At 37.9% G+C, this 20,048-nt stretch overlaps 1 protein-coding gene across 1 annotated transcript; it reads right to left on the bottom strand.

The window, feature by feature from the left end:
* Nucleotides 1–980: 980 nt before the first annotated feature.
* Nucleotides 981–10,688, bottom strand: LOC132173634 (carotenoid 9,10(9',10')-cleavage dioxygenase 1-like). The gene is made up of 12 exons (XM_059585183.1): nucleotides 10,452–10,688; nucleotides 9,173–9,243; nucleotides 9,010–9,024; nucleotides 8,076–8,173; nucleotides 7,605–7,715; nucleotides 7,339–7,523; nucleotides 5,739–5,877; nucleotides 2,423–2,540; nucleotides 2,234–2,335; nucleotides 1,760–2,011; nucleotides 1,476–1,587; nucleotides 981–1,201 (listed from the first exon to the last, which is right to left on the bottom strand). The coding sequence occupies exons 1-12, from the start codon at nucleotides 10,686–10,688 to the stop codon at nucleotides 1,172–1,174; spliced, it is 1,470 nt and encodes a 489-aa protein (XP_059441166.1). The 3' UTR covers nucleotides 981–1,171.
* Between the last annotated feature and the right edge of the window lie 9,360 nt (nucleotides 10,689–20,048).

The raw sequence follows: 20,048 nt of genomic DNA, 5'->3' as shown, positions 1-20,048 counted from the left end.
TGTTTAAGCATATGATTTATTTAACTACTAAGGCAGCCAGGTATACATGAAATCACCAAATTGACAGCAAAACATTGGTTACATTACTAAAACAAATTGTAAAGCAATCTTTTTAAGTAAACAGAAGGAATTTATTTATCAACCCTAACTTAACCATGCCATGGGTGCTTCAAGCCTAAGAACTCCACATCTAAAATTTCAAGCCTATTCCTTGTTAACTATTTCAAACTTTAACAGTAACATCACCCAAGAACCACCCTTGTACTTGATGTTCCTAAACTGGCCAAATAACATCAGTTGCAATACAAGATCTATGGATTCCTCAGTGTCATCTTGAGGTCTAAAGGGTGACGTCTAAGCCCTTGGGGAAAGGGTAGGCTGGGCAGACCAATTGTTGCTATTCTATCTGGGCGTGACCATAGTAGTAGCTACGTACCCGCTGGGAGCCGCACAGGAGGGGCTAGACGGTGGGAAACATAGGTGCTCTCTTAAGTCCGATTCGGCCATAGCCTGACCCAGCTCCACCAGAGCATCAATGAAAATTCAAGTTGGCTAATACTAATTAGACATATGTGAGGAATCTCCATTGCGGAGATTCGAATCCACGCCTTGATCACTTGGAAACTTTCTTAGGCCATTGAAACATCACCCTTGATGGTAGCCACCCGGCAGCCTAAAGACTCCTTATCCCATCTATCTCTCGGAATATAAAACGCATCTAACAACCAATGAAGAACAAGTGCTATGACATCACGCGTTATATCCTCAAAGCTAGACACAGTTTGACAGTTACAGGGGATCAAGAAAAATTTCCTTTTCAAGTATGGTAGAGAATCAGATCATAATAGATGCAAAACACCATTTTTTATAGACAAGATTTTCTTCTCAAAGATAAATTTTGGTTGGGAACCAGTTCAATTATCATATGCTTGCAATTAAGAAATATCATTGAGATGCCTATGGTCCTTGGGGAAGAAAGAAAACAAGGGGAATAGTACACTGATCCCGAGAGGAATTATTACATTGTATTTTTCTTTTCAGCTAGAAAAGATGAGTAGAGAAAATATGGGGAAAGTACTACCAAAGAGATATCAAAAGTATAATTTACATGGATCTGCCTTCAGTTCCAGTTTCTCTTTTTCAAATATATTGTGCAGTTTCCAACAATCTATCAAAGTTTTGCTTGATCTTGAAGTTGGTCCTGTGGATCAAAATCAGAACTAAAATTAGAATCTCCACAATAAAAAGTGAGCAAACTGAAAAACAGAAGCCAAAAGAAATTGAAATAAAAATAATTTGGGGTGTAACAAGGCAGCTTTTATAGTGAAATAATAGGAAATAAAAAAAAAAATAAAGTAGGAATAAACAGCATGACAATGCTCTCATCTAGATCACAAAATAGTTCATTAATTCAAAGACTTTGAAGTTAATTTCAACTCTAGAGTAGCAGAGAGAAATGTAAAGAAAGAATTAACCTCTGACACAAAGAGGGCATGGAAGCCATATGGAACTCTGTTGGGTAACTCAACAACTGCAACAGGATCAGCTGACATTGTTTTTGCATCAATTACATGCACTGATGATTTTCTGCAGAATTACAGAAGAAAACTTGAGATTGTATCCTCATTGTCAAGAGTTTCATTTGATCAAAAGGACTAATTATTAACTATATAGCTCCTTTAAACTAAAAAAAAAAAATTGTACATTGTATTTAAAAAGGAATTAAATTTGTCAATGGTGTAGGAGAGAAAAGTATTACCCGGTGTTCTCGTCATGTACAAAGAATATTAAGTAGCCATCGTCTTCTTCAGAAGTAACGCCAGGCACACGAGGGACAAAAATAGCCTCAGAAACAAATCTGCCAGGTCCCAAGACACAGATGCCTGTAACATTTCCTCCAACTTGAAGCTTTGTTTTTCCAGTCTCTGGTTCAGCATGCAGATCAAATTTGATAATCCCAGTGAATTTTCCAATGCTGTAAGCTGCGGTTCCATAAACATATCTTTGTTTCCTGATTACCCACAAAATCATAGGTACAATAAGTATGATAGGAATACATAAGAGAACAATATAAATTATGCATGGCTGCTAGCAACATTATGAAAGGACGCTGCGAAACAAAAACAAGCTTCAGAACATCTAGCTTCTCTTATCCGCTTCCAGAACCAGCATTCTTGCAATCTTGAATATTTCCATTGAAAATTGTCAACAAAAGTTGAAGGATACTGGATACCTGCCAGTGTAACTCTCATTCACCCTAGGAAATTCTATCCCAGATGCTGATAATTTCTTCTGTGAAGCTAGACCAGTTGTCATGTTGAATCTCATCTCATACCTGAAAAGAATGGTAACTGTACGTCAGAAACACCTAGGCAAGAATAGAGCTTTGCGTTTTCATAAAATGGGCAAAAAGTTGTCCTACAGCTCGTTGTATAAGTTTCCATGCTTTTCTTTGACGATTCCACTGAACATGTCCAGATCTGGATTCTCAAGGCGACAAGTAATCAGAACAACTTCATCCTCCTCCTCCCAAGCATTGGCTAGTGAAAGGAAGTGACTAAAAGGGTCAGAATGGACATAAGAAAAGACATAATTAACTTACACTACAGCTTAATCATGAACCAACAAGGCTATAACTTTGCAAATCTATGAAGTATAATCAGCCAAAGCTCAGTAGATGGCAATGGATGACCTTGCTACCCCAGGTTGACTTGACCAAAATAGAGACTATAAAACTAATTCTAGAGTTACCAGCAGCTTCGGCTATATGGAATCATAATAGCATTCAGAGGGCCAATTCATCTTAGGCTCCGTTTCTTTGGACGTAAAATGGTTTTAAGAAAATGATTTTCGCATTTTACTGTGTTTACTGCAATGTAAAATAGTGGTTAAAGAAAAATATTTTCTTGTTAACCAAAAATTCTTCTTTATTTTGGTCGAAATCCTCACTTCTTGAAAAATGTTTTGAGCATAAAACATTTTCTGGTATTTGGTGTGTATGCAAAATCATATTAAACACTAAATTACGAAAATGTCATTTTCGGGTCTTGGGCGGGTCCTACCAGAGTCTCGGGCTGATCTCGACGGGTCTTGATAGGGTCTAGGTGGGGTCTGGGCAGGTCCCGGGTGAGTCCCAGTGGAGTCCTTGCTCGACTTGGTTCGAACACCTATAAGAATTGGTCGGGACATTTTCGTAATTTAGAGTTTACTATGATTTAATGAATATATATATATATATATATATAAAATTGATTTTCCGTGCGTACGGTAAACGCCGTAAAATGTTTTCGGCAGAAAACATTTTCAGGGAAAATGACTTGTCTGAAATATTTTCCAACGGAAACTATTTTATGTCGAAAGAAACAGAGCCTTAGATGAACTGTAAATTCAGAACACCAGAAATAAACAAGCATAGATTTCTGACTGGAAACTGAAGCTTAAGGAAGTAAAGTCTCTAGTCAACATATATACATCATCTTCATTTTTAATCTATGTTTTGTAGACGTGGACATGGGCATCAAGTTTCAAGATAAAGAACAAAGGAAGATGTCACAAAAGTTTGTATCAATGAAAATTTCTAAGAATTTTACCTGAGAAGTTACTTAAAAGATTATCAAAGTTTATTAACTTATAAATGTATTGAAGAAAAATCTTTCCTTCAGAAAATTTAAGCACTTGAGAATGACCCCCTTTCTATCAGTCAACAATTCATTGTAAGGAACAATGGGGAAAGAACTGTTAAGGCTTGAAGAAGAAAGAGGAGGCTGTTCAGGGATCAAGGATAGAGCCCAAGAGATTTAACAAAAGATGTCACATTTTTTTTTTTTGGTAGACAAGGAACCCCTTCAAGGCAGGGCCACTTCGTGTACCATGTCAGGTAAACCTTGGATCTGTGTAAAGCGCCATCTTCATGGATTTGGTAATACTTCGACTTCGTCGGCGGATTAACCCCAGGGAATTGTTTGCACCCAATGAGATTTGAACCTTACACCTCATGGGACTACCACAAAGGATAAGACCCTTACCACTTGAGCCAACCCCATGGGGTTAAAAGATGTCACATATAGAACTTGATTGGCATGAAAAGATTCATGTAGCCAACCCCCAGTGTTAAAAGAGTCTAATGCAAATAATGTACATAGAACTTTAATAATTATTAGTCTGCAGCAATTTCAAAGAGGGGTAAGCTGGTTCTATTGACAATTAATGCTCTCGAGTCTCCATAATGAAGTATAACCAGAAGCAAAGATGGAATCTTTAAACTAATTAGAAAGAGATAATTTGAAACCCTAAGCCTCCCTTTCAAAGCGCCGCCGCCGCCTCAGGGCAGGAGGGATGTCCGTTGCCTGCATCCCTCCTCCCCTCGACCTCTCCACTTCGGGTGCTAGCATTTTACTTGATGTCCCTAGTCCCGGTGCCCCCTCTCTTCCCCCTCCCAGCCTCTCCTTTCCCCCTCTACTTTTTCTCCGTTTTCTGCCTATGGTTTTGCCGTTCCCCCGGCCGCTTTCTTCCCCACCATCTCCATCTGCAGTGTTCCCTGCATGGGTTGAAACAGGTTGGGTGCTGGATCGGCTTGCCTTTGACCGATCCTCCGTCCTCTACCTAGCGTCCCCCGACGCCTGCCCACCTCCTTGCTTACCGGTTCCACCGTGCCCATCCCACCTTTTGCAAGGGTTTCGTCGATCCGGCTGGGTTTGTTTTCGTTTCTCCCTGATTGTGCTTCTTTGCTTTCGTTCTTTGATTTTGCTGTTTTGCTTCCCAGTTTTTGTTTTTAGGCTTGTTTCTGTCTTTGGTGTTTCTATTCTCTTGTGCTTGTGTTCTCTTTCGGTGGGTACTGCTTTTGGGGGTTTTCACTCAAACTCTCCCCCTCCCTGTTTGTTTGTGTGTGCCGCCGATCTCCTCCGCGCCAGCTTCGCCTCTCACCGCTCGCTGTCGGGTCTTTTCACGTGCCCCTCCCGCGCCAAGCTTTTTGTGCCACCTTCTGCGGCGGTTTCCAGCCAGCTCGCGATCGGCCTCCTCCGGCTGCCGTGACCCGCTTTATGTGTTTTTCCCCTTTATTTTCCTGTATTGTTGTTTTTTTGTAATTTCTTTTCCTGCATTTGTTTTACTATTCCCTTTATTTCCCTATATGGTTTTTTCTTTTTGCTTGTAATAAGGCTCTCTCTTCCTGCTTTGTTGTGTCCGGTTGCTGCCCGTTATTACTAGTCCAAACCCGTGGGTTGTGGATGTGAACTTTATCCTGGCCTTCGAGTCGAGGTTGATGAGTATCGGCTTGGGGGTTTTGCTCTCAAGGCCGAGGAATAAGTATCAGCTTGGGGATTTTTGCTCTCAAGGCCGAGGAATAAGCGCTACCTATGCATTAGATGGTGTCTGTTTGATGCAGATCTAATTTTAAACCAGATGATTAGTCATAGGTTAGCGGATGCTGTGTTATGGTTGATTTGGTCTGTTGTTGATGACTGTATCTTTAGCTTCGGCTATGATTTACTTCAGAGCTTTTTGCTCTGTTTGTAAGAGCTTTAGGCTCGCGACTTTTATTAATGAATGAGTATGGTATCTTTCAAAAAAAACAAAAAAAAAATTAGAAAGCTGACTGGGTACGCCTATAGTACTATTACTACTTAAATTTTACCTCTCTGCACATACAGTAGATTATCCACTAGTAAACTTTGTCAAGTACAATATAAATTTAAAGACATTCTGGCACTAAAAAAAAGGACTGAAGGAAATAAGCACACCATTATGGAATATGAAGCAATTAGGAAGCTCGAACCATTTGATTAGCAGCTCATCCTTTGCATAACGAGGAAGTACACCAAATCGAGCTCTTTTCGTTGCATCAAATGTGAATAACAGCTGCTTCTCCTTGACCATTTCCTAAACATCAAAATCTAATTATTTGAAGTTCCATTTGATGTGATTAAGATGATGAGCAACAATGCTATACGTAAGCTCTAGGACACTCTCCCATTGGAAGTCGATTTTCAAGAGTGAGTTCTACCTGAAGTTTGTTACATTTTGAAAAACCTATATATGACTCCAAACGACACCAATAAGGGGGTTGAATAGGTGTTTAAAAATTAAACAATCATACAACCAAAATATGTAGAACAATAGATCACAGAGACACAAATATTTTGGTTACGAAGAGGAAACTATTTAGAGAACTCTCTAAAATGTAAAACATATCCGGGGCAGCCAAACCCAGGAAATCAATCAACTATAAAAGAATAAGGATTACAAGAAGTTCACACTTACAAAACCTTTGCAATTGACACTCCCTTGCATAAGACAAGCGACCCACTTGACTTCTACCACAGTAGCCCTTTCTAGAACATCTGGCACAATCCTTCTACTTGATCTCCTTTACCGGGACTCCGGTAGACTTCGATTGTATATGATATGTGATGAAGACACAACCTTTAACTTTAAGAGAGACTAACCCTAATGCTCAATATCTTAAACGCTCTCTTAGCACAAGGAATTCTTATATGGAATTCCTTACAATTTCGTGCATAACAGCTCTTTATATATAGACTTCAAGAAAACCTAGTACTAGTTGAAAAGGGAAGAAAAACTAGTTCTAGAAGGAATAGGATTCGTCCAGATTTTCGTCCTTATCTTGTGAGACGATTTGTGCATAGCTAATTTTCGAATTTTGAAAATCTTATTTCAAAAAGATTTGTAGACTTTTGTGTTATCTTTCCAATGCCGCTAGTTTCACCTCAATCCGATTCTTGAGGCGAAAGTTATGGTTCAAATACTGATACATGTGCACGATAAGGAATTTAATCAAATCCAATTCTAACTTTAATTAAAGAATTCCGATTTAATTAAACTTAACCACATCATATAGGTCTTCTTTCTATTATGATTGGTTAAGCTTAACCACATTTTCTAGGTCTTCTCTTGACACAACACCTCGTATGTATGCACTGCTGACGGGATTGCAGATGAATGTATTTTGTCATTGAATTTGGCAATTCAAAACCCAACACATTTGGTATCAGAGCAACCACTACATCGTATATGGGATCAAACCCAGCTTGTCAAGTATGAGATCAAATTTGTTGCGGCTTTGTGGCCAAGTCATGGAGGGATGCTATTTGTAGAAGACAGGGTCTGCGAAGTCACCAAGCTAAAAATGATGGCCCAACAGGACGTTGGTTACAAAATTTACTGGTGTAGTTAACTTAAACCCCCCAAGCCTCCTTTAGCATAGGGTTGTTTAGAGTGATATATATTTCATAACTGTACATGCCGAAGTTATTTATTCAATATCATGGTAATTTGTACCAAGTTAAAATTTGTAGCAACAACAAGTTTCAAGTACAATACCTTTGGTCTGAAATATAATGGAAGATCCATGAAAATTGCATAGTTCTGAGTAATGGCGAAGTCATGAATCATGATGGGCTCTGATATTGTTATTGGTACTAGGTCATGCATGAAGCCATCCATTGAAATTACTCTGTAAGTGATATATGGTGGTGTATCTGAATAACCAAATGTAAACATCTCCCCTGCATGGAGGGATGCAGTAAGTTAAAAGGAACTCTTTCATTACAATGGCTTAATAAATTCTTTTATGAGGATGTCTTTACCAGTGAATGGGTCAACCTTAGGATGAGCAGTAAAAGAATGCGTCAATCTCTTATCATAATCCAGCATGCCAAGTGTTTGGAGATCCCCATCTTCCAAAACTTTGAGGACATCTAAATAATGCAATGAGAACAATCTCAATTCCACATTAGAAGCAAGGAAGTTGCATGCAGCAAGTTGTTTGGTAGAGTTCTATACAACACCAACCAAATTGCCATTGCTCTGTCGTTCCTTTGCCCAACCATAGAAACAATTTCATCATCATGGCATTACAAAAGTAATGCAACCCAGAAATAAAGAAAGAAAATTTCATATATATGCTAATTGAGATATATCGGAACATTCCCCAATACCTAGGCTCTCTAATCAATGGCAATCCAGAGAAAACCCAACCCTTTAATTTTTATTTTTTTGATTAGTAATCCTTTTATTTTTATTTCATAAGTAAAAACAAAATAGGAAGGCAAGCTTACATGGTTTATCCGGCTCGGACAGTGCCAGAAGTTTCCCATGGTGATATATGAGAGCTGTATTAGCTGGAAGTGGGTGACAAACAGTTAGTGTCTTGCACCTCACATGAGGATTACATAAACAGGAAAAAATATGTGAGATATATATACCCAATACAAACAATACAATACAGACATACACTTGCTGCACTTGGACAAGTTGAAGTAGTATAAATGTGTATTCACTCCGGACAATTCGTGAAGTCATCAGTTCAAATATCTCCTCCCCTTACCTATGGGCCAAGCTCACTTTCTCCGAAGAAAACAAAATGGTGGGGAAAGGTTGGGAAGATCAAGTTAATCTTACCCATTACAAATAATGGTTTAAAATAAAGCTTTTGTTTTTGACTCAGTCAAAGGAAGGAATTGTTGAATTATCAATTGTCCTAAAGCTTTTAGGACAATATGTGATTTTTTGAAAATTGTATTCGAATAGCAGTTTTGAGTTGAACTTTGTCTCCGCACCATACCACCCCATTGAAGCTACATATTCTGTGTTAGGTTACACTTACTACACGGAGTTTGGGACCACACACGAGAGGAACTGTTAGAATATTAATTTAATGATTAAACTTACAATTTCTCATCAACCTATGCTTTTGAAACAATAGGTGATTAAAAGAAGCACAAACCATGTAGATCAACTGATTTAATTGCAAATTTAATAGAGCAGCCAATTGATTTTTGTTTTTTTTTTTTTAAAATTCCCTGTCACTTTTCTATGGAAAATATTAGGCCTTTCAGTAGCCGATTACAACTAAGATAATTGGCGCACAGAGAGACATTAATAGCATTCTACAGAGGAAAAAATGTGACTGAAGTGATATCTTTGAATTCTTCCTTCAAGAAAACTTGAATGAAATTCTTGCTTGAATAAAGGAAACAGAACATCACCCACCCATCTCCATCAAACCTGAAACAGAGGAACAAAGGGAACAAGCAATATTCACCTGGTTAATAACTCATTTCATTCATGAGAAGTAGAAAGCTCAAACTTCTAAACCAATCCCCCCCCACCCCGGAGGGAAAAGGAAGGAGGAGGGAGGGGCAGAAACACATACCAGTGATATCCAGCCAGAGGGGTGAATTTTGGGTTTGGACCCACCCTAACAAACACTCCATTTAAGCAGTCCTGCAATAAGCATTTAACATTCCATGTTATGGGTGCTATCCTCACCAGCAATAGATAAAATACATTTTTACAAAGAGATCATGGCATGCAAAAAAACTCTAGGCGAAAGGACTACTGTACACTAGATGTAAAAATTGAAGGCAAAAGAAAATAGTTCACAGAGTAATGTTAAATTTAATAATAATTTTAAAAAATACATCATATTTGAAGAAACTCATGCCCTTTTTATGGCATTATTCTTTATTATTATGATTCTACCTCATAATGATAAAGAACAAATCCGAATAACATATCTACAAATTAAAAAGATATTGCCAATCGATTATTCATAATTTTCTCACAAAGATAATATGAAGAAGAAAAAATGAATTTTAATCCAGTCTCGTTCAACGAACATGCTAATTAACTAGTATTAAACGATGATTAAATTTTGTTGAATTAATTATTTGATTAGTTATATTTTATAATATTTTTAATTAATTTTTATTTAACTCGATCTACGTACTTTTTAATAATCTTGTCTTCTATGTATAGAAATCCGGGCTTGGCCATTGATTGTAATCAAACTTGTGCTATTCCGACATCAATTAAGACAATAATCATACGTAAAATAATCTCAAAAGTTTGCCACAAATACCAAAATGAAACTATATAACACTCTGCTTGGTTTGCTAAAGAAAACTGTAAGTAGCAATCCATTAAATGAATTCCCTTTCATAACAAACCAAACAGACCCTCAACCCAATTCATGCACGTAAATATATACATTACGGGGTAGTATTAAAACATTCACAATGGAAGAGTCAAATGTTACTTTTATTTAAAATGGCTCTTCAGATTTGTAAAAACCCCTGCATTGGATTAGTAAAAAAAAAATGCAAAATAGATATTTGATTGGAAGTAAAAAAAAAAAAAAAAAAAACTAAATGTAGCAGTAGTTTTCAAGGGAGCCATTTTATTTTTTATTGTTTCTCTCACCAGCTTTCTCTTTTTCTCATTAACTTTTCCCAAAACTTTTTCCCAATAAAGAATAAAAAAAATAATATTTTAATAGAATAGATAGAAATATAACTAATTCAGATGTAGAGGCATTTAAAAATGCATTAGCTAAACTAAATAAAAGTAAGTTTTGAATAGCTCGTTTACATCAAAATTTGGCTCTTCGTGCTGTTATTATTAGCATTAGACAAATAATTGTACGTACGCACCGGGAGGAAGCCTTTGACATGGAGGCCGGACGCAGGAGGGGTCTCTTCAGCAACCGGAGCAAAGTTACCGGAGAGATAGTATAGAGGCTGAGAAGTACTGTCGTGCATGAAGTTGACGATCAGCTTCTCCACAAAGTCAACCACTTTAGAAGTCAACCCTTTCCTTGGCTTTGGCTCCACCACCACCACCATCGTCCCTCCTCCTCCTCCGCCACACTTTTGCTTCTCCTCCTCCATCTCTGTGTGTATGTCAGTGTGTGATGGACTTCTAAATTCTTCTAACCGACACCTTTTCCATTGGCACTGGATTGGAGCCGACCAGGACATGGGAGGAATCAAACTATGGAACTGAAACATCATCAGGGGCTTTCCCAAACAAGGCTTTGGCAACATTGCGGCAAATATCATCAGGGGTATCACAAGTGTGTGTGTGTGTGTGTGTGAGGATAATTTCTGTACAAGGATAATATCAAAAGAAAGAAATAGACACGCGGGAAATTAACAGACGTACTGTTATTGCATGTGACTTGGTCTCATCAAGTCAGCGGGCACACAATTATTTCTAATTTCCCATGTGCGTGTTTGCTGCCCACACACTTTTGATATATCTGTAAACAAGTACACTATGATTCCAGCTCGATCATGGTCCAGACACACAACACCAATCACGGGATCCCACGACAACTGTATAATGTTCAAGGTGTTACTATTCTCCAACAGCTATGAGGAGATTTTCCTCTAACGGCTATATGGAACTTATTTCCTTGTGAACTCTACATAACGGCTCCTTCCATATATTGCACAATGCGCATCACAATATCTATTCATATGTACAGATATCAATTCTTTTCATATGTATACACGGTCATAACTAGTTCCCATATATGAGCACTTGTCATGTATAATGCAAGACCAACACTATAATCGTATATTATAAATAAGACAACATGGACCTCCTAAATATTCAAGGTAGCATCCATTTATTTTCATGGTATCAGAGCCATATTAAGCTCACGCAAATTTTTTTTTTTTTTATTTTTATGGCTTCCTCTAGTGCTCCTAGTTTTACGCTACCAAATATTATGCATATGGTTCAAGTCAAAGTGGAAGGTCCCAACAATTATATGAGTTGGCTTTCTCAAATTGTTCTTTTGCTCAAATCCTATGAGTTAATGGGAATAATTGATGGCTTAGAACCATCACCCCCTCCCTTTGTCACTGACCCAACAGACAAGGAAAAGGAAATTGCCAACCCAACTCATGCTCTGTGGGAAAAGAAGGATCAATTTATTCTCGGTTGGATCAACACCACCTTGGCAGAAAACGTGTTGGCCGGCAACAGTCTATGAGTTGACCACTGCGCGCCAAGTGTGGACTCATCTCGGTCAAGATGTAACCAGCTGAAGCGAGAACTTTAAACTTTGCAGCAGGGTACACGAACCTGCACAAAATATCTTCGTGCAGCCAAATCCTGGGTTGATCAATTGTCAATCATAGGAAATAAAATTGATGATGAGGATCTTATTTCTTTTACTCTTAATGGTTTAAATTCTTCATATAATACTTTTGTCGCATTTTATTCCCTTGCTACGAAGTATAAAAGCTTAAATTTTGAAGATTTTCAGGCTGAGTTGCTGACCCATGAAATTTTGATTGAAAATCAAAATTCAGCCATAACATCCAACGCCAGCAAGTTTGCTTTCTTCACTCAAAAACAAGTAGCAATCTCATCCCATGGGAAAAAGAAATATGGTGGGCCACCAAAGTTCACCCAATACCGCCTAGGACCTCCAAGAGCGAATTTTCAAAGTCAATTTCATGGACCAAGATATCCACAACGACACTATCCTTCAAATACGCAGCAGCCCATCAATTGCCCTTATTCACAAGTCTCGAACCAGCAGCACCGATTTTCACAACAGCAGATTAAACCTCCTCAACAATTTTCCAACCAACAACAATTTTTCCATGGTACTTCTCCAAGGTCACCTTGTCAAATTTGTGGCAAATCCAATCATCGTGCCTTGGATTGTTACCATAGGATGGACTATGCCTATCAAGTCAGACATCCACCTTCACAATTAACTACTATGGTGGCACAATCCAATATTTATCAAGAAGATGAGCAACCTTGGTTCGCAGATAGTGGGGCTAGTGCTCACATTACCTTTGAGCTTGAAAATCTTTCTATCCAACAACCTTTCCAAGGCGATGAAACTGTGGCAGTAGGTAATGGTAATGGATTGCAAATCCAAAACACAGGTTCATCCACTTTTCAAACTCCTTCAAATATTGTCTTGAAAAATATTTTACATTGCCCAAAAGTCTCTGCCAATCTATTATCAATTAATCGTTTTTGCATTGATAATCATTGTTATTTCATACTAACTGGGTTTTCTTATTTTATTAAGGACATTCTAATGGGAGCAACACTCTTGGAAGGACCAAGTGAAGCTGGTTTGTATCCAATCTACTTGAAAAGAACCTCATTGAATAAATGTCGTGGTCTCACCGCCTTTCTAGGAATAAGGGCCACATTTGATGTGTGGCACTCACATCTTGGACATCCGGCTGATCCTATTGTTCATCGCCTAGTCACATCTCAAAGTCTCCCTATTTCTAGCACTTTAGTTAAAACCCACCTTTGCTCTTCATGTCAATTAGGAAAAGGCAATAAATTACCTTTCACAGAGTCTACCCGTGAGTCTATTTCACCCCTTCAACTCATTCACTCTGATGTATGGTCCTCACCAATTATATCCACTAATGGTTATCGACATTATGTCATTTTTATTGATGATTATTCACGATTTAGTTGGATGTACCCTCTCCATCAGAAATCAGATGTCTTTAATTATTTTGTTCAATTTAAAAATCTTGTTGAGAATTTATTTTCATGCACAATCAAACAATTTCAAAGTGATGGGGGTGGTGAATACATGTCACGTCAATTTACATCTTTTTTAACCACACATAGTATTTATCATAGGGTGACATGTCCACACACTCCTGAACAAAAATGGTATTTTAGGAACGCACACATAGGCATATTATGGAAGTTAGTCTTTCTCTTTTAGCACAATCCCACCTAAATACTCATTTTTGGATAGATGCTTTTCAAATTGTCATTTATTTAATTAATCGGTTACCATCATCCATCCTTAAACACATGTCTCCATATTTTAAATTGTTTCAAAAGGGACTTGATTATTCCATTTTACGAGTATTTGGGTGTGCTTGTTATCCCTTGCTAAGACCATATTCCATGCATAAACTTAGCTTTCGTAGCAAAATGTGTATCTTTCTTGGCTACAGCTCTAACCAACGTGGTTATAGGTGCCTTGATCCTATTTCAAAAAGAGTGTATGTGTCACGACATGTTGTGTTTGATGAAGGACTTTTTCCAGCCAAGGATACATGACCAACTTCTCTGTCTCCTTCCAGGATTGCTTCGACCCAGGCACCTTCTCTCATCCCACTCCCTGACTTTAATTTAAATTTCAACACCTCACCACACTTAGACACACATATTCCCATCCACCAACCCAAAACATCATTTTCCCCAAATCCTCCAAATTCACCTACTATACACCAACCCACACCTACTACTTCCCCATCATATCCTTTTCCCTCAAGCTCCCCATCGGTTGACCTCATCACATACCACCTCTCGTCCACTCACATTCTACCCCCACATTAGACGCATCCCTCCCAACCATCTATACCTCCTTCTACTTCAATTCAACCTATACATCCCATGACTACTAGGTCTCGCACAGGCTCCATTAAACCCAAGACCTTCCCCGATTATACCCTTCACTATTGTACCAAACATCCTCTCAAAGCCTTGAGTGCTGTCTTTCCTGAGATTGAGCCCACCCGTTTTAACTAAGCCAACTTAACACTTGAATGGCGTTTGGCTATACAGCAAGAGTATGAGGCACTTATCAAAAATGGCACCTAGACTTTATGTCCAAAACCTCTACACCAAAACCTGATCCGCAGTAAATGGGTTTATAAAATTAAAAGAAAACTTGATGGCACTATCGACAGATTTAAAGCCCGTTTTGTGGCTAAAGGATTTGATCAGAGAAGTGGCATTGACTACACTAAGACATTCAGTCCAGTGATTAAACCAGCTACTATCCGACTTGTTCTCGCTCTTGCTATTCAATTTGACTGGAACATCAAGCAACTCGATGTCTTAAATGCCTTTTTGCATGGTACTTTCAATGAAGATGTCTTTATGGAGCAACCTCAAGGATTTGTGGATCCCCATCACCCTACCTTTGTTTGCAAACTCCATAAGGCCTTATATGGCCTTAAGCAAGCACCTTGGGCATGGTTCAATCGACTCTCTCTTTCTTTGCAGCATCTTGGTTTTGTGGGCTCCTTGGTTGATTCCTCACTTTTTATTTTTCACTCAAATAATGTTGTAATTTTCTTACTTGGTTATGTTGATGATATCTTAGTCACAGGAAATAACAAGGCTGCCATTTCATCTCTCATCCATGCTCTACAACAAGAATTTCCTCTAAAGGACCTTGGTGACTCAATGTTTTTCTTAGGTATTGAGGCTGCTCGCACTCCCACTCAGCTCCATCTACGACAGACCAAGTACATCATAGATCTCCTTCACAAAACTGGAATGGTTGGAGCAAAGCCTTATTTAGCTCCATGTGTGTCAGGCTCACAGCTTTCTTCCTCAGCTAGCGACCCCCTACCTGACCCCAGCATCTATCTTCAGGTAGTCGGTGCCTTACAGTATTGCACTCTTACTCGACTTGACATCGCCTACTCTGTTAATCAACTTTGTCAACATTTACACTCCTCGACCACTCTACATTGGACAGCTGCTAAGCGGGTCCTTCGCTACCTGAAGGGTATGCCCAATCATGGTCTTCATTTTTCAAAAGGCCCACATTGTTTAGCGGATTTTTGTGGCTCTGATTGGGCTGGTAACCCAGATGATCACCGATCCACAACCAGCTTTGGTGTTTTCTTTGGCTCGTGTTTGATCGCTTGGTGTGCAAAGAAGCAACCTGCCGTGTCTCGTTCCTCTACTGAAGCCGAATATAGAGCTTTGGCCATGCTCATTACCGAACTTTATTGGCTCCGTATGCTCTTTAAGGAGCTCCATGTTCCCTTGCCAACTGTTCCTAAAATATGGTGTGACAATCTCGATGCCTTAGCTCTTGCCTCCAATCCGGTTTATCATGCCCAGACAAAGCATATTGAAGTGGATTACCATTTTATCCGCGAGAAGGTTCTCAATAAAGATATCTCAGTGCACTACTTCTCCACTCATGACCAACTTGCTGATATCTTCACCAAAGGTCTCACCTTCTCTCGTTTCCTTTTTCTCCGTGACAAGCTTATGGTGCTTAGCTCCCTCATTAGCTTGCGGGGGGCTGTAAGCAAGTACATTATGATTCCAGCTCATGGTCTAGACACACAACACCAATCACGGGATCCCACGACAACTGTATAATGTTCAAGGTGTTACTCTTCTCCAATAGCTATAAGGAGATTCTCCTCCAACGGCTATATGGAACTTATTTCCTTGTGAGCTCTACCTAGCTAACGGCTCTTTCCATATATTGCACAACGCGCATCACAATATCTATTCATATGTACAAATATCCATTCTTTTCATATGTATATACGGTCATAACTAGTTCCCATATATGAGCACTTGTCATGTATAATGTAAGACCAACATTGTAATCGTATATTATAAATAAGACAACATGGACCTCCAAAATATTCAAGGGAGCATCCATTTATTTTCAATATCTCTCTCACGTTTTGTCCCACCCTCTGGTGCTCACAGATATTCATGTTTTTGGCACACGTAAAACACAAAGGCTCAATGCCTTTATATAGGATTCCTTGTGGGGTTCCGCATCAGTGTCATTTTTGGAGGCTCGCGGTATTACATTATATTTATTGATGACTCAAGCAGGAAGGTATGTGTTTATTTCTTGAAAAGTAAATATGATGTATTTGAGACTTTTAAGAAATGGAAGGCTATGGTTGAGACTGAAACGGGCTTGAAGCTTAAATGTTTGAGATCAGACAATGGAGGAGAATACGAAGATGAGAGGTTTAAACCGTTTTGTGCAGTGAATGAGATTAGGATGGAGAAAACTATCCCTGGAACGCCGCAACAGAATGGCGTGGCTTAGTGCATGAACATGACTCTCAATGAGCGTGCTAGGAGTATGATGTTGCATACTGGGTTACCAAAGACTTTGTGGGCTGATGCAGTTAGCATTGTTGCATACCTGATAAATAGGGGGTCTTCCGTTCCCCTGAGCCATAGACTACCGGAAGAAGTCTGGAGTGAAAAAGAGGTAAATCTTTCGCATTTGAAATTTTTTTTGTTGTGCTTCGTATGTCCATGATGAGTCTGATACTCTGAGTAAGTTAGATGCTAAATCTAGAAAGTGTTTCTTCATTGGATATGGAGATGAGGCATTTGGTTATCGGTTTTGGGATGTTCAAAACCAGAAGATTATTAAAAGTCGAAATGTGATTTTTAATTAGTGTGCTATGCACAAGAACCTGAAGTTACAGAGCAAGAACTGAAGAAGTCTAAATTTGTTAACTTAGATGATCTTTCTGAAAGTATAGTGTAGAAAGATAAACAATTCGTGGAGGTGAAGCTTGATGAACAGTGTTCACTTATAGATGAATATGATGACGGAAAATCTTCAAGAGACTCACAGTACCAGGAAGAGTTTTATTCTTTAGTAAGAGGCAAAGAGAAACATGATCAAAAGGCACCAAAGATGTATGGCTTTGAGATTATGGTTTCTTTTGCTCTGACAGCTTGTAGTGGCGATTCATCGTCTGTTCATAATGGTACACTGAAAGAGGTGGAGTTACCACGGAAATGTAAAGTTTGGGAATCGGCAGAATTACCCAAGGGAAATAAGGCTAAATGGTGCAGATGGGTTTACAGGAAGAAAAAGTCATCGGAGAAAGATGTATGGTCTACGGGACTGGTTGGAAAGCATGGTGTTATGTCTAAACCAAGTCCTATAATCATGTTCAAGAAGCGCTTGGACTTGAGTGACATTTATAGAGTGTGATTGTCCTTACGATGAATCTCCACTATAAGTACATTTTGATATACTAAGCATAGTTTGATATACTTGGTTCAGAGTTTTGAGAGAGAAAGGAAAAATGAAAGAAAGAATAGATTGGTGTGATATAAAGTTGAGAGAGTTTTGAATTATTTTAGGAGAAAAGTGAAGAATGTTATTTGTTAATATGGTAAAAAAGAGGTTGCCCTTTTTAAAAGTAAAAAGAAGAATGCCTTTCCAATAGTCTCTAGACCCTACCACCTTTTAAATAATGTTTGACAAAGTGCAATTTGGTTATTCTTACGTACGTACGTGCCAAACCAGCCAAGAGGTTTATAGCCTTGACAAAAATTTGTAATATAGAGTTTTTTTTACTCATCTCGGTTAATCTTTTAGGGCATTTTAATTACTCATTTTTGTTAAGAACTTTTTTTTTTTTTTTTTGGTATGAAAGAGCCAAATATTACTTTTTTTTAAAAAAATGGTTTTTCAAATGTTTTAAAAAAAACCCTACATTGAGTTAGCTAAAAAAATGTAAAATAGATATTTGATTAGAAGAGCTAAAAAAAAAAATTAAATGTAGCAGCACTTTGAGAGCCATTTTATTTTTTATTGTTTCTCTCACCTGTTTTTTCTTTTTCTTGTATATTTTCCTACTTTTTCTCTCGCATGTTCTTTTTTTTTTTTTTCCAAAGCTTTTCCCATTTTTCCTCTTACATATTTTTTTTTCCCCAAAACTTTTCACTTTTAATAATATTTAAATGATATAGATTAAAATATAGCTAATCGGATGTAAGAGACCTTTAAAAATTTATTAGCTAAAATAGGTAAAGGGCGTTTTGAAAAGTCATTTTGCATAAAAAATTGGCTCATCCATTGAAAATGCTCAAAGACATTTTTGTTAAGATTTTGGGTTAAATCTTAATGAAGGAAACAAAAATGACCAACATACCCATTTATAAAGTAAAAAATTTATAAAAGTAAACAAAGTGAAAAAAAAAAAAAGAAAAAAGAAAAAAAAAAGGAAAGAAGAAGTTAAAAAGAAAGAAAAAGAAAACAAAGTCTCCTCACGCTCTCTCGTGGCACCGTTATAGCCGCAACAAAACCTTACACAGCGGGACAGGGGACTCCTCACACTCTCATGGTTCACGGACCCAACAATACTCTCTCTCTCTCTCTCGCTTTACAAGTTTACAAGTTACATTGATTTGAGAGCCATTTTACAAGTTTACCCTCATCGGATTTAGTATTGCAATATTGCAAACAATGTCAACTGCCAGCTCAAAAAATGTGATTTGTTTGATAGATTTTTTTCCTTTTGTAAAAAACACTTAAAACTACTTTCATTTTTATGTCATATCAAAACAAGCAAAGACAAAAAAAGGCCCTTAAGCTAAGTGCTAATAAGCCACCAAGCATTCTACATGGGGTGTTTGACAAATCACATATTGGGTCTGTCGGGAATAATGAAGTTGGCTCTGAGTTCAGTTCACTAGATATTGTAAATTGTAGAACTGATTCTTAAGTTAGTATTTTTGCTTGAAGTACTACAAGATATCCCCCTAATAAGCTTATTGACAATTAAGGCTTGCTTCTTTAAAACTCTTTACCAGTGAGCAGCTGCCTATAATTGTTTACAAATTTTGAATTTTCCTAAATTTTTTTCTTCATCTTTTGTCTTTTTTGTTAGGTGTTTCTCATATATACTTCTTATGTACTTAGGTTGCCCCATTTCGCTCTTAATAAATTTAGTTTACTTATAAAAGAAAAATGTATCTCCATAATAAGCTAAAACAGGGTCACTCCATGTGGGTTGCACAAAACTGAATTTGAATTGAAACCTACTCAAAGTTGACCTTGTTTTAGGAGTAGTTCAGTCAGGCTTTGTAGTTTACCAGCTAATTTGGAGGCCTTCTTCTTCCACCTCAATCCTCTAATCTTCTCTGAGTATATAGTGCGAAGCAACTAGCGTACTTCGAATATCATGTTTGAACAAAGCTTTTCTGCAAGTTAGGTTGTTTTTCCAATCTAGTATTAAACTTATAAATGCCCTTGGACAAGTGTATAATTGTGATTTTCATATGCATTTTTAATAAATTGATCTAAGAATAGATATTAGTTTAATACACCGAGTTGAAAAATTCAGTTCAACTTTGAGTTGTACATCGGGGTGGATGTTTGAACAACCTCAACAGGATCTTCTCCTGCAACCTGGACACATTTAGAGCATGAGAGTGCCTGTTTAGGCAGATTGGGTGCTGCAATGGGGTTTGAACTTTGAATGGCTCGAATGCATTGTAGTAACATAAACCACTGGGTTCGGAATCAGCTTTGGATTAATTAATTGCAGCCTCCAGTTGTACTGCTTTATTCTGTCACGAGGAAACGTGGGTTATATTTCTTGTTGATGTATGTGAAATCCATAAGTACTTTCCACAAGGAGCACTGAAGCCCTTCCCTTCAAATTATCTGTTCAAAATGCATCCGGCTAGATGGCCAAATCCAA

The sequence above is a fragment of the Corylus avellana genome, chromosome ca1 (assembly GCF_901000735.1).
Source record: "Corylus avellana chromosome ca1, CavTom2PMs-1.0".
In the NCBI taxonomy this organism is placed as follows: domain Eukaryota; kingdom Viridiplantae; phylum Streptophyta; class Magnoliopsida; order Fagales; family Betulaceae; genus Corylus; species Corylus avellana.
The sequence above is the reverse complement of the archived record's forward strand: the minus strand, read 5'-3'. Positions and strand labels throughout refer to the sequence as shown.